The sequence below is a fragment of the Tenrec ecaudatus genome, chromosome 2 (assembly GCF_050624435.1).
Source record: "Tenrec ecaudatus isolate mTenEca1 chromosome 2, mTenEca1.hap1, whole genome shotgun sequence".
NCBI lineage: Eukaryota > Metazoa > Chordata > Mammalia > Afrosoricida > Tenrecidae > Tenrec > Tenrec ecaudatus.
Genome location: NC_134531.1, coordinates 94,165,253 through 94,182,144, shown reverse-complemented (window position 1 = coordinate 94,182,144; position 16,892 = coordinate 94,165,253). Strand labels below are relative to the sequence as shown.

Below are 16,892 nucleotides of genomic sequence, written 5' to 3'. Positions count from 1 at the left end.
TTGTATTGATTGAATTTCCTTGAAGACACATAGATGTAATCGTATCATAAGCAGCATTTCACTTCATGATGGTTTGGCAAAATCCTTTTTCACAGCAAATCCCATGCCGTTCCTCTTGGTTGTGTTATACCTGGCATGGTAAATCCTCTGACTTTCTGATCCCAAATGGCCAGGATGACTCCATTTCAGCTCATCAATGCCTAGGATATCTATCTTGATGTGTTCCATTTCATTTTTGAAAACTTCCAGTTTTCCTAGGTTCATACTTTTTGATCATTAGCAGCTGTTTCTTCTTGTCTTGAGTCGGTCCCTGTCAGCAAATGAAGATCCCAAAGACTCCACCCCACCGGCTTTTCCTGACTCACGTCACCCTGGATGTCTCCACTCGGAGACATCAGCTCCACCTCAGACCCATTCCAAGTGCCCTGAACCCGGAGGAGCCCAGCCTGCACCACAAACTCCAACAACACTCTGCTTCCGGTCATTAGACCTTAAGTAGCTAGCAATGTTTAGAAGCTATGCAAAAAGGTTTTTAATGGCTCCTTCCTCCAGAGTGGGGAGCCAGGGCCAAGCCCTTTCTCGCTATCTGATCTGGAAGCTCCCACTGAAATATGTTAACTTTGGGTGACCCTGCTGGTGTGTGAAATACCTGAGACATAGCTTCCAGCAGCGCACAAACCACCACAGTACCACAAATTGACCAGTTGGACAAACGAGTCTGAGGAACCATGATATCAAGTGTGATTTGATGCCCAGGTAGCACCAGATCCACCTCACGCCAAACCTGATTGTACTTTTAGCATATTCGGTCACTGAAAACAACGTAATAAGGTCCTTGTCAAAGTCAACGGAGATAATCAGCTTGTTAAAGAGGTCAGTCGTGTTGTCATTTGCGTTTCACTATTTTATCGCTTTTCTCTCCACACTAGAGTGTAAGTGCCATCCAGGGAGGGATATCATACGAATATCATAGTCATGTTCAGTGCTGCATCCTCAGTGCCTAGTCTGGGTCTGGCATGTAATAGATACTCAATAAATATTTTCTGAATTTGAATGTAAAAATCTGAATTTTGACTTAAATTAGACATTTTAGCTCCTACTTCTCCAAATAAATTCAGAATCAGACACCATGTATTATTACTGCAAGAGCAATTAGAACAGGACTCAGTGAAAGATACCAAGTTTCAGTAGAAATGTGGTAAGATGTTTGGATAGACTGGGGTAAATAACGAGTTTAAGCATAAAGAAGACTGTGTGCTTTTATATATAAAAAATGACCATTGTTATATTTGGAGGAAAAATGCAGTCTAGATGAGTCTTTCTACTCCTATATACAGTTTTGAGAGTAATTCTAGCTTGCCCTGTAAGGTCCCTATGAGTTGGAATCAACTCGATGACAGTACGTTTGTTTTGATTTTATACATTTACAAGAAGTAACCCTGGAAGTGTCGTGAGTTACACACTGGGATGCTAACCAAAAAGTCAGCAGTTCAAAACCACCAGCCACTCCTCAGGATAAAGATGATACTTTCTACTCCCATAAAGATTTATAGTCTCAAGAGATCACTGAAAATAAGGATGCTACAGCCAAGTTCAGTGAAGAAAGCAGATGGTGCCCACCTATCAATTAGAATAGTGTCTGGTGTCTTAAAGGCTTATATTCAAACAAGCAGCCATCTAAACAAGAAGTCAACTAACTCCACATGAAAGACACCCCACAGCTTATGTGATCCAAAGATGACAATATGAAAATCCAAACATGATGAATTGAAAAGTATCCGAGCTTAAATTGAGAACACCCAATTTATAGAAGGCTATGGAGAGCCGTGCAAGCCCCCAGTTCATCTGCAGCCCAACTAGTGAGTTAGGAAGCCTCTGGCAGATCCCCTGTAGCCACAGGCCAGGGACTCAAACAGCTTCACGAGCCAATGGAGATTATAGTTAACTTGGTTATGGTGGATGGAACCATGGTAGAATATGATCCTGGGACAGCCGACCGCCCTCGACCCAACCTGAATTTATTATTTCTTGCTTCTTCCACAACAGAAATATCTTCTCTGACTTTAAAATATTGTTGGTGGTCTTTTCTTTATTACTCATTATTTTTATCTTAATATTCTTCATTTCTTTTTGTTTTAATTGTTTCTGCTAGATTTCCCAGTTTATGAAGCACAGAAGTAGTGGATGCATGAATTTCACGCAATTGCAGTTTGTTGCAATTTGATGCAAAACAAATGATGTGGTTGTTTATCGGGGGGTAGGGAGGGTGAGGGAAATTGGGGAGCAAACAATGAATCAAGAATCAGCCAAAGCTGATTGTGCTGATGTGTATGCAAGTCTTTCTTAAAGTCATTTAAGTCTATAAGTGTATAATATGTGAATATCATATCAAGAAAATGACTTAAAGAGAAAAGAAAGAAACCTAGCTTGACTGTAGTTATCGTGGGTGAAGGAGAAAGGGATTTTGCTTAGGGAGCCTTGAGTTTATGTTAATGGTGGTGGAATACTTTGGAAAATAATATCAACAATGGTTGTGCTACATGAAGCGTATAATCATGGGCACTGAATTATACTTGGAGGAGTTGTTGGGTTGAAGATGACTGTTTTGTTGTGTATATTTTTGCCACAATTAAAAAATTAATAATTACATGAATTACAATGAGTACAAGGAAGAGGAAAATATTCAAAAGTTGACTGTAGTAATGAATGTACAGTTCTTCTGGATAGGAGTGAGCTATTGAATTGTATGATATGTGGGTGAAGTGCTAACAAAATTGTTGAAAACAAACAAAAAATTTCACAGCCTCGGAAACCCACAGGGACAGTTAGTGTTACCCTGTCTAATAGAGTCACTCTGGTTGGAAACAATTCGACAAGTGAGAGAGAGAGAGCATATTATAAGTTTACATCATCAGGATACCTGGGAAGTTTATGCCATCTCTTTTTAAAAGTTGACACAAGGATAAATTAAACCATGAGTGAAAGACACGGTATTTATAATGCTTCCAAATTGATAAGCCACAGTAAGTACCCTAACCTGGCTCCAAACTATACAGTCTAGACTCTTACAGACTGAGTGTGGCAGTCGAAGATTAAGGTGTCAGCAGGGCATGATTCTTGCCCCCTAGTTTCTCGGGTGACTGTCCCTTCCTGCCATTCCTTGTGTGACAGATATAGATCTCTAGTCTTTGACTCGGTTTCCACGTGACCATCTTGCCTGTGGCTCTTCTTATAAGGGCACCAGTCCCGTGTGACTGCATCTTACCCAATTGTGTCTGAATAACCCTATTTCCAAATAAGGTCACCTTTTGAGCGTTGGTAAAGATGTGGCTTTGGGAGGACACTGCCTAACTGGGTACAGGCTCTATCATACACAGTGGGTCGACATTAGGGGCTGACAAGGGTGGTACAATGCATACTAATTTTGCAAATGGGACTAGTACAGTTAAACGATTGCTCAACTAGTATGCGCCTGGTTGGTTTGAGGCCCAGACCTGGGTCTCCTGACTCCAGAGTTCATGTTCATTGGCCGAGGTCTGGTAGGCAGCAGGTTCTGAAGTCTGAAGCCATTAAGTGCTCAATGGAACGGTGAATAAACAGACTGGGTGATGCTAGTAGGAGCAACACCTTTTACTTGTTGCTGAACTACAAACTTCAAGTGAAGGTGAAATAATGTTAATCTCTGTGTAATTAATTAACATCCTGATCCCCTGCACTTGGGCAGGCAAGACAGACTGCCACCTTTACAATAATCAGCTAATAAATTCTCATGATTGTTAGACTTTTATGCCGAGCTGTAATCTGAACAAACTGGCTGCTGACAGCTGCAGTAAATTGCCAAGAATGGGTGCTGTCAGAGAACAAGCTGTTTTTATGAACATGCGGAATAAGTAAATCCCGAGTCATGGGATTTTATTCAGCCGAAGTTATTTGCAATCCAATATAGCAAGATTTAGAATGATACTTATTAGTGAAACCTGCTTGTTTATCTTTCAAGTGTCACTGATTTGATATATACATTTTAGGTTGGTGACTTCTTATGTGTATTGTTATCAGGGCCTAGGCAATGGCCCTTCTCGTGACAGCAAAGTGCCCCAAGAAGCTTCGGGACAGAGTTTCATTTCTGCAATATTTTTATTAATTATCTGCTATGAGAAAAGCATATGTCAAATTGGCAAGTTCTGGTTGAAGAACAAATGCTTTCAAATTCTACCACCATCCAAAACACACCTCTGCCTCCGTGCAGAATGCTTAGAGTTAGAACACAGATCTTAGAGTTAGAACACAGATCGGCACAGGTGTGTTCAGGTACAATGTATCAGATGAGGAAAACAGCCTTTGCACTTCAGTTTGTAATTAAATTGATGTATTTCTTAAAGAACTTGAAGTTGAATGCTTTTGAACATTTTCCACTGTAGATTCTAATATGCAATTTTTCTTATTTGCAACACCGATATTGCCATAATTATTTTACTTGCTACCTAAAGAAGCACAGGATCAATCCAGCTGGGTCATGTCAGAAAATTCTGACAAGGTGCTGTATATACTGTATACACCAAGGCACCTAATTTCATCACAAAACTGCATTAAAAATGTGCTTATACTTGAGTATATTGGTAGGGGGTTGTTTGTTTTCAGTGGAATCATTGCATTTCATCATTTCTCTTACTGAGAGTTGGGTGACATTGTTTACTACTGAGGTAAGATGTAAGTGAAGCTTCAAGTGTAATGGATTCTTTTCGTAGTTCTTCATAAACTCCGTAGTGCATTGGGATTCACATTATTTTTCTCTCGTGCATTATATTTTCTGAAGATTTCCTCAGAATACTTATATTCAGGGAAATGTTTCTTAGACTGGGGGAAGTTTCTAAAGATGAGTTCTGCCCACCTCTGTGTGTGTGTTAGGTAGCTGGCCATCGAGGTCATGAATGGAGAAGTTACGAAGTCTCAGAATTATACTCTGACAAAGCAATTGCTCCAGAGACAATTGAACAGTAGTGATGATTTCTGACAACAGAAAGTAATAACAGCTTTAAGCAATATGCCATGCCAGATATGGTGTAAAAACATCTGCATAATTTTAAAACTTGAAGAGCATGTTAGTGGTTACATATTGCATTCTCAAAAACACAGACATATCAAGGAGTTGTGTATTACATTAATTCATGATTTTATATTTATTATTAGTGGTATTAATATAAAGTAGCTGTCCTATATTAAGCAATCTCAAACAGTCTCATAAAATGAGTTAAATGCATTAAAATTATGTTAACTATGTTTTCAAAGATTGCCTTCATCGACCAGCAAAATCTAAGCATGCCCGTATTTCTGTTCGGAGGCTGAATTTAAACATCTTCTTAATCAGGATGGCTTCCTGGTGACATTAGCTAGTATCTCCACATGAATAGCATACACCTGGAAGTCCGCTGTTGAAGTGAGTAGATGTAACTTTCTTGATACTGGTGGCTTGTGTGGGCTGTATTCTTTCCAGGTCTGATTGCACCTCAACCGGAGTGCCAATCATCCTGTGGCCACCACAGAGCACACTGAAGGGCAGTTGGCAGCTCTGGCACACACTCGCTTCTCAGCATTGCTCTCTCGTGTTTCTTCAGTTAGCATTATCTCCAGACTACACTTCCTTCACGGGATTCTTTGGAGACGGTTGTGTATTTGATGAGAATTAGTTGAGGGAAAACTAAGCACTATAAGCCTCACGTCCTCTGACGAGGGCATATATGAACTGCAACTCACTGACAGCCAGTCATGGAGCACGGCTGCCGCCATCAGCCCCTCCGCATTCTGTAGCTCCTGCTCTTCCTCACAGGAGCCCTGGGGGGCTAGTCAGAAAGTCGCAGAGGCAGTGGGTTTCTGTCCTGGGAGGTCGCTAGGCATCAGAACTGACTCAAGGGCAGTGTGTGTTGGTTCCTCTTTCTCTAAATCCTCTTCAGGCTCCATGTGATCTAGCTGTTGCATTGACTACTTGTGTTAATACATATATGACATATTAATGAAAATCTAATACTTATTTTTAATTAAAATTTAATTCAAAGAGTTATAATATTTAATCCCTGGATTTCGATGGCAATGTATGCACTCAGACCCATACACAAACATATAACCATATGCTCGCGCGCACGCACACACACACACACTCACACGTACACACATGCACACGTACACACACACACACACACCCCTGGTTTCACTGGGGAAGAAGGGTTAGGGGTGGTGACAGAAGTAAAGACATAGGGGAAACACAGTAATAAAAACCTAGAAAGTTGTTTTTATTCATGAACCACTTTTTTCATGTAGCTAAATAATGCAAATGTATATAGTTGGAGTTTTGGGCTGGTTTTGTGTTTTTAGGTGACAATGGTTACAATCTCTGATATGGAACTTAGGAAGTAAGATTCATGTTCTAGACATCATTTAATTTCTCAGATTGTCAATGCCCCCATTTGTGGCTCCGCTTTGCATTTCTGAGTTGAATTGGAAAATTATATTTATTTCATGTGAGTCAGGCTTAGTAGAGATAGAAATTGTTTTTCTCTGGTATCAAACTAAGAGAACTTCAAAAAGGTTCTGGAAAATTCCATTCTCTTTTTATTCCATTTCTCCAGAAACTCTTTGAAGCCCTATTATCAGTTAATAAAACCAGGTATTATATTTTACATAGCACATTCACCATATAAATAACCCTTTATGATTTCTATCTTCCTACAACTCTGTACCTTAGAGAAGAGTTTTTTATTTCCATATGATAAATAAGAAAAGTAGAGGTACAAAGAACTTAGGTGACGCACATCACCATACCACCAAAATTAAAAATCCAAGTGAACTTTGACTCATAGGGAACCAATAGGGCAGGATAGAACAGCTCTTGTGTGTTTTTGAAACAAACTGTAACACTCTTTAAAAGAGTAGAAAGCCTTGTGTCTTTCCCTCTGATTTCACAGTACTAATGACTAAATAGTTTCATTAACACTTTGCTGTTCTGACCCCCAAGTGTGGACTGTGAAGACGGAGCACTGTATTCAAAGAAACACAGAATCGATGATTGTTGTCGAAATAAAGATTTTGACAAACCAAATTGGGGGGAGGAGCTCTGTCCCGAAGTCTTAAGCAGCCTTAGTTGACACAAAGGAGCTTAAGAGTTGATGAATTAGTGAGTAGGTGAAATTAGTGTTGCAAAGTACAACTACTTTCTTGAGAGAGGATAATGAATGTGGTAGAATGATACATTGTATGCTCAGTCCAGCTACACTACTAACAAGCATTGTTCCCTCGAGTGTGTTGATTGGCCCACCTGAGTCTTTGTTTCCTCATCCATGATTTCCTAACATATACGCCCCCACCCCCCAGGGGTCACACCCAATGCTCAAAATAACATGTAATATCTGCACTGGTGAAATTTTATATTGAAAAAGAAAAACAACCGTGAGTTATTTCAAATAAGAAAAAGAGCGTATTTCCTTGGACGGGATAGCCACTCAGAGTGACCCTATGGAGAGGGCAATAGCGCCCTTGAACTCTCTCAGGCCTAACTGTTTCTGGGCGTGAAAAGCCCCATCTTTCTCCCATGGAGGGGCTGGTGGTTTTGAACTGCTGACCGTGCTGTTAGCAACCTAAAAGTGCAACCACTACACCACCAGGGCGCCTTAGGATGAGTGAAACTCAGCCGAGCAAAGATAGTGGATACGTCATTTCAGGCAGAAATGACGCCACGTCCAACCACAAGGAAACAGGCCCTCCCTGCATGATGGCGGAGAGAGTCACACCCTGTCTGGAATGACTTAGGGGCGGTGCGTGCGTTAGGGATGGAAACATAAACTGATGACAGCTCGTGAAGGGCCCTTCATAAGGATATTTTCTTAAGTAGTCAGGTTTGGGTCTCAGAAATCTATAATCCAGGGTGTTGAACTTCATTTGTGGTTTTTACCTTACCCCAGGTTCCCTAGAAAACACAGCTGGGGGCAATGATTAAATGCTCATAGAAGGTTTTGTGTTTGTTTTTAACAAGGAATAATCCCAGGTAGTGAGAACGAGCGAGAAGGGGCCAAGACAAGGGAGATGAAAAAGCAATGCAAAGGAATGTGTCCTAGACCATTTCCTGATGGGCCTCGCAGTGACTGCTCACTCAGCAGGCTCATCCACGCGGCCCCGGGTCATGAGCAATCCGCAGAGGCCAGGCTTTGGAACCGCATTTGCGAGGAAGGAGGTGTGGACAGTAATCAGCCATCTCCTAATCCACTGGCCAAGCTTCACGCCACAAGGAGAAACGGCCCACGTTGTTTCATTCGCCCTCTTTGGCAGCTGCTCTCAGAGCCAGAACCCCCACCCTACAATGTGGCTTTTCATTCAAGAGGCCCTACAAATCAGACTTAGGCCTAGGCCAAGATGCCCAGTAACAACTAAGGGGACCGGCCCCCATTTATACAAGTGCAAGTCAGACTTAAGAGAACATCCCCTGATGACCCCAGACCAGCCAATGGGTCATGGTGGTCGGATGAGGAGCAGCCAAGTAACGGCAGAGAGGAAGCAACAGCCAAGGACACAGAGGCCAGGACTCAGGAGAATCTGAGGAGATGCATAAAATGCATCATCAAACTTTTCTAGCTGCTCATGTGAGACCCCAAGAAAAAAATACGTTGTATCTACAAGGATCCCTGGTCAGGGAATGTGACTGAAGCAGGAACCATGGACGCTCCCTTTTCCACCCTCTTCCTTCACCTCCCCAACCATGATGTCCTTAAGGCGCAGCCACGTGCTTCTTGGAACGGTTTGGGAGGAATTTCATTGTCTTCCTTTGAACTTGGGCAGTCAGATTTTTAAATATTTTTGTTTGGGAAATCTTAGAGAATATGAAATGTATTTTTGTTCCTGCTGGGGACTGGGGTGCTTAAACTCGGTTGGGTCCCGTGTGATACAAAGAATTGCCTGACTTGAATATCCCCCAAGTTTGTAGCTCAAGTCCACCCAGAAGTGCCTCAGAAGAAAGGCTCTAGGAAGCCCAGTTCTATTCTGATTCATGCGAGGTTGGGATCTACATTACAGCAACTGATGGAGACTATAAAATTATCTCACTTACAGTTGACACCGACTCAGTGTCCCAATAGGACAGGGTAGGAAGACTTTTGGGAGTTTCTAAGACTATAACTCTTAATAGGAGTAGAAAGCCCCATCTGGCTTCAGAGCAGCTGATAGTTTCAAACTGCTGACCTTGTGGGGAGCAGCCCATTGTATAGTCACCGCTATGCCACCACGGGAGAGGTCTTGAAAGTCTAAATTGGTATTCAGATCTTGTTTGAATGCCTTTCAAATTATGTTATTTGGATAGTGAGTCAGAAGTGGTTACATGCTAGTAGACGCACTGTGTACATTTACAACACTGGCTGTCGATGAGAGTTCCCTATTCTTTAGCCCATCATTTTGCCCCTCCATCTGATGAATGATGGGATGGGATGGACTCTAATTTCCTATTTAATTTCTTATTTAATGGTTGAGCTTATAATCTCACTTAGGAAATAGGCTAAGACAAACATTACTAGATGGAGCTGCAAGAAGTCCCCCAGAGGATCCCCCGTGGGGCTGGGGGTTGTGTTGCACTGCGCACCACAAGATCTGTGATGCAAACCCACTCACCAGCTGCTCCACACGAGAAAGATGAGACTTTCAACTCCTGGAAAGTTTTTGTCTAAGGAGCAGCTCTGCTCTTTCCGAAGGGTCACCTTGAGAAATTGGCTCCAGGGCAGTGCATAAGGAGTGTCTTAGGATCCTCCATGGTTAGTACCTCAGGGGTTAAGTGCCTGGCTGTCAAACCCACAGTGGAGCTCCATGGTAGAACGCTGTGGGAATCTGCACCTGCTGAGATCACTGCCCGGAAAACCCTGCAAGCAGCAGTCCTTTGTCCCATGCGGCTGCTCTGAATCCAAACTGACCCCGTAGCACTTCACAACAGGCATTCCCAGCGTGCTGCTCATGGTTAAGTGCCAAACTGCTAGTTGAAAGCTTGCTGGTTTGAACCCACCTAGAAACAACTCAGCTCAGAATGCTGACGCTGCCATGTGAGCGTTGGATTGCTTAACCACAAGGTCAGTGTTTCAAGCCCAGCTGCAGCTCTGAGGGAGAAAGGTGAGGCTCTCTGCTCCCATGGAGAGGTACAGCTTCAGAAACCCACACAGAGGGTTACTGGGAGTCAGGTTTGATTGGATAGCAGGGGATTTGGTTTGGGGTTTTGAGGTAGCTCAGAAACCAGGTCTGAAAGATCACTTTGACCCAAACCCAATGGAGCAGTTCTGCTCTGCAGACACAGGGTAGGGTCAGCTCCTTGACAATAACAGCAACAACAACAACAACAATAAATGTGATCAGGAGTCATGAAAATTGCTTCGTATTTCATGTGCCCAGTGCCTAGAAGCAACCAGTGGTCATAAAGTGAGTACACAGCAGACTTAGAGGAATTCTGAGGCAGTTGCTAAGCATGACAGCCCCAGAGAAATTCAGTATGCGATCGATCAGCTTGCTTCTGGCTTCTATTCAGCTGCTTTGTCTCCCCACCCCACCTCCAATTTGGCATGATGAAAATACATCTGGAGAAAAGGATTTTATTTCCTGCCATCTAAAAGTGTCCTCTTAATCTGTTGCTGCTTGGAGTTGCAGAGAAAGGAGGATGCCCCAGGTATAAATATGACTAGAGTGATAACAAATCAGGGAACTTGTGTATTTTGGGAATTTGTACTTCATCTGGTTTGATTACCTTGTATTACAGAAGAGCAAACTAAAATTCAAGAGGACAAGATGGCTTGGAAACAGAGAAGTCATTAGTGAAAGATGGAGAGCCAGAACCAAGGAATCAGATTCCCAGACCAGGGCTCTGTCCCCTGTAATCAGCTTAGTGGTTATGTGTTGGGCTATGATCCCCAAGGTCAGCAGTTCAAAACCACCAGCCACTCTCCTGGAGAAAGATGGGGCTTCTGTTCCTGAGAAGAGTTACAGTCTTGGAAACCCTCAGGGGAAGTTCCACCCTGGCCTATGGGGTCACTCTGAGTCGGCATGGACATGATGTGAGTTTGGTTTTTGTGGTTTGGTGGATATAGTATAAGAGCTCGTGGGTTTCCTTTAACACCTCCGACATGTTCTTTTTCATGTTAACAACAGTATAAAACCACTTACTTTGCCCTGGTTGGGACTGTGTGGACGGTCCCCGCAGTCTCACAGTGTGCTCTGCCATTCCTTTCATCTTCAAGCTGTAGTAAGCCTTCTCTGCTGCCCAGGGGTCCAGGCGAGCAAACATGGCGAATCTGCCCCACAGCAGTGCAGACTGCGTTCACATGCCACGTTTCTACATATTAAGTCAACATCATTCAAAAGCAACCAAGAGGTAGCAAAGACTTTTTACTCACTCATTCCAGCAGTAATTTGATTTTGTTTGATGCCCATTTAATGCAGATGTCAGGGATACTGTGCTGCTGTGATGCTAACTTTATCCTCTAGTTAATAAGACAATTTAGTTTAGCGACCAGGTGACACATCATTTAAAATGGCAATTGAGGATTATTACTTGTATGAGCAGGAGATGTGATTTTCCCTCAAGGAGCAAAAAGAGCTTTAAAGTCATCAGCATTCTTTTTTGTGCTGTGTATGTGTTGTATATCGACATTGTCTACATTAGAAAGTTTAAAGCCAAAATCACAAAGGATTCAATATAGGACAGGGTATGACTAACTCTAACAGGCAGTGTTGAAAATTTCATTTTTAACAGAAAAGCGCAATCCTTCGTACAAATTGATAGTGTAGTTTTGAATTTTAATAGCTTCATAGTTCTTAAAATTCAAATATTTCCTCTTTTGATTTAAGGCCTGGTAAGGCCTTCCTTCTGATTTTGCTTGTACTTTAAAACATTATACTTTAAAACATTATGATAAAAACAACCTAAGTTAAAACTTGGAGATTTTCTTTCTGTTAAAAATAACCCCAGATTTGAGAACCTCAGCTAATAACACACACTTTCTCAGTGGGTGCATAACTGCTTAATCAGGCGCTAGTCAAGGAAAAGTCTAGGTTGTTCATAATATAGTCCCAGTTCAGATCCTGGCCCTGCCACTAACTGTATTGAAGTATCCAACCGCTATGGGTCTCCGTTTTCTCATTGGCACACTAGGAGATTTCAGGCATTCATCAACCCTGAAGCCTATCAGTACAAGGCATAATAATTAAATGAATGAAACTCTCTGTAAGCTAATGGGGAATCAACTCAAGGAACACCAGCCTTCTCTAAAATGATTTGATTTCCCAACTTTGTACTACTATCAGCAACAAATAAACAAAAAAGTCTGTGGACAAATTTTAAAATATCAATCTGAAAGTTGCCACCTTGTAGTTCCTACACCAAATCATCTTTAGGGAACCTTCCCCAAGGCTAAAGCATTAAGTATACTGGCTTTCCTGAGAAGAACTCCAATATCGACATTAACAGTAGAAAGTGGTAATTGACAGAGAAGGGGCTCTTGAAGAAGGTGTCAGTGTGCTGTACTGTAACAGTAGGGCAGCAACAAAAGAAAGAGGGGGGGGGAGGAGAGAGGGAGAGACAGAGAGAGAAGTAACACCAGCAAGGGACTGGGAAGTGCATGATCAAAGGAAGTGAAAGGCCCTGCTTGGTCTCAGGGGAATTTTAACCCTTGTTCCTTGCTCTCTCGCCACCAGCCGGGCCCTGTGCCAGATTTTCTAGCTGCAGAGCATCGTAGTCATGCTTTCTTTCCATTTGGATTAGAGAATACTTTCAGAGGCCTGTCTTTCACTGTCACATTCTAGCCTCATTAGTCACAGGCCCTGCTGACAAGAAAAGGCAATTCATAGGCCATTTTCACTGTAGAATTTATGGGTAGCAAAATAGTCCTTTGAAATGGATGTTATGTTAACAGACCCAATGTGGTTACTTCGTCCACATTCTAATTCGAGGGAGATGTCTTCTGAAATCGGATGTGCTGTGGAGTAGATTCAAACTTGTGGGACCCGATATGACAGAACTGCCCATTGGGCTTCCTACCCTGTCATCTTGATAGGAGCAGAATGTAGGTCTTCCCTGCAGAGCCACTTGCTGGGCTCCAAGTGCCCATCTTTCCCTTGGCAGCGGAATGTCCAACCATTGTGCCACTACGACTCCTTTTCCACCCTTGGTACAGACTCCCAGTTTTGGTTTTCTTGGACTTTTCCCTACAGACCAGGGAGCTTCTTTTCTTTCTGTTCTCTGCCTCTATGATCATCGGCCGGCCGTTGGTTTTTAATCCCGCTGCAGCCCGTGCTGGCTAGTGGACGAAAGGAAAAGGCAAATGACAGCCTGGGGTTCAATTTCTAGAAAGCGCTTGTACCAAAGGGGAGCTGAGTCCAACGATAAGCTTTGAGGCCCTCTTCACAGAATTTTAATTGCAAAACAGACCAGCGGTAAAAGGAATAAGGAACAGGAGCACAAATTTAATCAGTCTTTACCCGTTTCTGATCTGTTACCACCTTGATGCATGTCATTGGCCATTTCTTACTTTAAATGCCTTGTATTCATGCCTGCCTCTGTTCTCTCAGTTTACCAGCCTGGTGGCCACCACACTGTGTTTCTCTTCAGCACCTACTAGCATTTCCACGGAAAGGGTTGTCAAGGTGCTTTGCTCTATGGGTCGCAGAGCCTGGGCCACCATCCTGAGGAGCGCTGTTGTGACTATTCTGGGGCGGTACCCTTGCACGATTATGGCTTCCCATTCATTTGGGGTTTATTGTTTACTTAGATGTATGCAAGATGCTCTTCATCAATTGACTTGGCGTTAAAGACGGTAAGTTCCTGGCAGCGTCAAAGCACGCATTCTTATTTGCTGCTTCATAAGCCGTAGGACTGAGAGGAACGCATCCTTTCTTACAACCTCAGATGCACAACATCTAGTCAATTCTGGCTCATAGCAGCCCCATCTGTGTTGGTTTCCAAGACTGTCATTCTTTCTGGGAGTAGAAAGTGTCCCCTTCCTCCTGCAGAGCAGCTGGTGGTTTCAAACCGCTGACCTTGAGATTAGCAGCCCAACTCTTAACAACTACACCACCAGGGCTCTGGTTGTTGTACTAGAGACATAAAAAGCAGATTCTCCATCATTTACCTCTCTACGCTACTCGCACGAGTCTTTTGAAAGTAAAGGCCCGCTGACCTATTTCTTTAGCCACCCAGGGATTGAACATCCACACTGCTCTATGAATATGGTTGCCAGAGAGTGGCAATCCAGGCAGATACGCACACTTAAGTATCTATCTATCTATCTATCTATCTATCTATCTATCTATCTATCTATCCACTCAAGGTGTTGGCCCAGGCTCTACCACTCATAAAGGAGATATATATATATATTCTTACAGGAAATCGACAACTCTAAGTATTTTTAAAATCATGGTCTGAACTTTGTGAAGGAAGTCAGTGGACAGAAAAGGCATATTCTCTCACTGGTGGGAATCCTCTGGCTGTTGATGTGGTTTTCCATCTAGCTGAGTTTTATAGTTTTAAAAGCAGAAGAAAGCTACTTGCTGATGCCGAACATTCGTTTCCAGGTGCCAGGTCGACCTGTCAGCCCTCAGTAAGGAACAGACGCACAAGTTGGAGTTGCAGCTGGAAGAGGGAGCGGGACACCTGGTGCTGCTGGTCACCCTGACGGCTTCGGCCACTGTCTGCATCTCTGACCTCTCCGGCAACTCCTTGGAGGACCAGAAAGAACGGGAGGCGATATTAAAGAGATATGTACGTATGTAACCCTCCTCCTGCTGGGGGAGGCTTGACGACAGTGTAAATAATGTACCTGGTGGAACCTGGGCCGAGGCAGCTGTCGGAAGCAAGAGCCTGCGGAAAAAGCAAGCTGAGCCAGGCCTTTGCAGATAGCCTGGCCTCACGCACCGCCATCTCCCAGTCTCTGGGGTCTCTTGGACCCCAGAGAAGCTGGGGTCTCTGCAGTTTTCCCCAGTGAGTTTTAGGAGCAGCAGGATCACACAGGGAAGCTTCCCACCAAGGAAAGTTAACCGGCAATCTCCCCTGAACAATAACCCCTTCACTCTTTGCAGGGGCAATTAAGACGTCTTTGTCTTTGCAAGTCTGCAAAGGAGCTAATGGCACTCACTTTAATTAGTAGCTTGGTAACTAGAGAGTATTCGCTCAAGTGATTTTTATTTTCAACTACTTGGGGGAAAGAAAAAAAATAGCCAGATTTTCTTTCTTGGATGATTCCGTAGCCGAACGTCCAATAGCATTAAAACGAAGCCTCCTTTGCTTTTGATGGAGTGTGGAGTGGCAGGGTGGGGCAGGGAGTCGCTATTACTGCCCTCCTCAGCTTAGGCAGAGTGGCGCCCACATCCACAGCCCTGGCCTCCTGGCAAGGTGCCTTTCCTCTGCCACCATGCAGTTCTCGCCTACCAACAGGGAGGGGAGCTGTTACTCCACCATTGCCTGTCAATGCTGCACACACAGGTCAGTGTCGCTGGAGAGAAAGCTTTCCCACTTAAGATCACAAAGCTTGTATTGTGCGACGCTGCCAGGTGTGGGGAAGGCTTCTCTAGACACTCAGCCATGAAACCAAGCTCCGACTAACAAAGAGCCGCTTAATTTTTTTTTTTTTAGATTTTAAAATATTCCTATTTGCTGACTGACATCCTTTCAATAACTGAATTTAATAAAGACGTACCTTATCAGGCTGTGCAGATAACATGAAGTGCTGGTACTAATGCCCTACAATATTCTTCAAACAGATTAGCAGGATGTGCGCTTCAGCAAATTTATTCGGCCTATCTCCCCCGAATCAGCTGTCTGCTAATGCTTGTACAACTCATCCACCAGAGGTGTTATCATAAACAGTTTAATAGAGGTGACTTTGCGAGGCTAAATAGTATATATTTTTAAACCAAATAAGAGCCTCAGGTATTGTGGGACATCTTATCATAGAGGACGGCAATTATGGAGATTCTTTCACATTTTGGTGCTCACCAAAACATACTCTTGTGACCAGAAGGAATTTATATGAATTATTTTTTAAAAGGTCCATGGATTTAATTGGCATATTAATATAAAATTCTTGCTAGGTATTATAGTACTATATTTGGTAGATTAATGCATTGATACTCCCTCATATATTAGAATGATACTGCTGCCTATATAATTAGAGATAATCCAGTTCTTATTGATTCTCTATCTTTTTTTTTTTTGCTGGATAGACTTTCTTAAATCATTTCCATTCAGAATTTAAATATTTGTTCCTATATCTTCTTTCAAATGCACCTTATTTTCTCGATAAGATATAAAATCACATGATAATGGACCAGCATTATGATCAGATTCTACAGTGCTCAAAATATTAAACACGAAATAGATATAAATATAGCAACTTCACCCTGAATTTCTGACATAGGCCAGTATCACCACCTTCCATAGACCCACTTGCTAAGAAACTGCAACATTCAATATAGCCTATGTGTCATATTTACTCATAGCAATTCAAGGACAAAAACCTACATCTTATGGTCTCAACATATTCCCTTTTTTATAACTCAGATGGCCAAGTGAACAAATGCAATCTTGTGTCTGAAATACCACTGTGTTTGAGAACTATAAAGCACAGGTTGTTGCATTCATTTGGAGAATTATTTACATTTCCCCATAAGAGCACAAGTCTGTAAAAGTTCCTGCTAAACTTAGGAGTTGTGGTCAGGCATGCCCATGAATGCCTCCCACACTTGTATGAAGCAGCACTGGGGAGAATGGAAGCAGGAAATACAAACGCTCCTGGTTGTTGTCATTTACCTGTTCATTGCTAAGCATCGCAGGCCCACAAATTAAACAGACATCCCTGTGTGAGCCGTTATTTGGTGACCACGTTTCTAAA

The 16,892-nt window shown here is 42.7% G+C and overlaps 1 protein-coding gene across 4 annotated transcripts in view; it reads left to right on the top strand.

The window, feature by feature from the left end:
- MCTP1 (multiple C2 and transmembrane domain containing 1) overlaps nt 1-16,892 on the top strand; it is a 669,880-nt gene that overhangs the window by 427,193 nt on the left and 225,795 nt on the right. For all 4 annotated transcript variants that reach the window (XM_075543074.1, XM_075543073.1, XM_075543072.1 and 1 more), the window contains one exon: nt 14,578-14,764. In XM_075543074.1, coding sequence (XP_075399189.1) covers nt 14,578-14,764 — 187 coding nt within the window. The remainder of the gene's footprint in view (nt 1-14,577; nt 14,765-16,892) is intronic.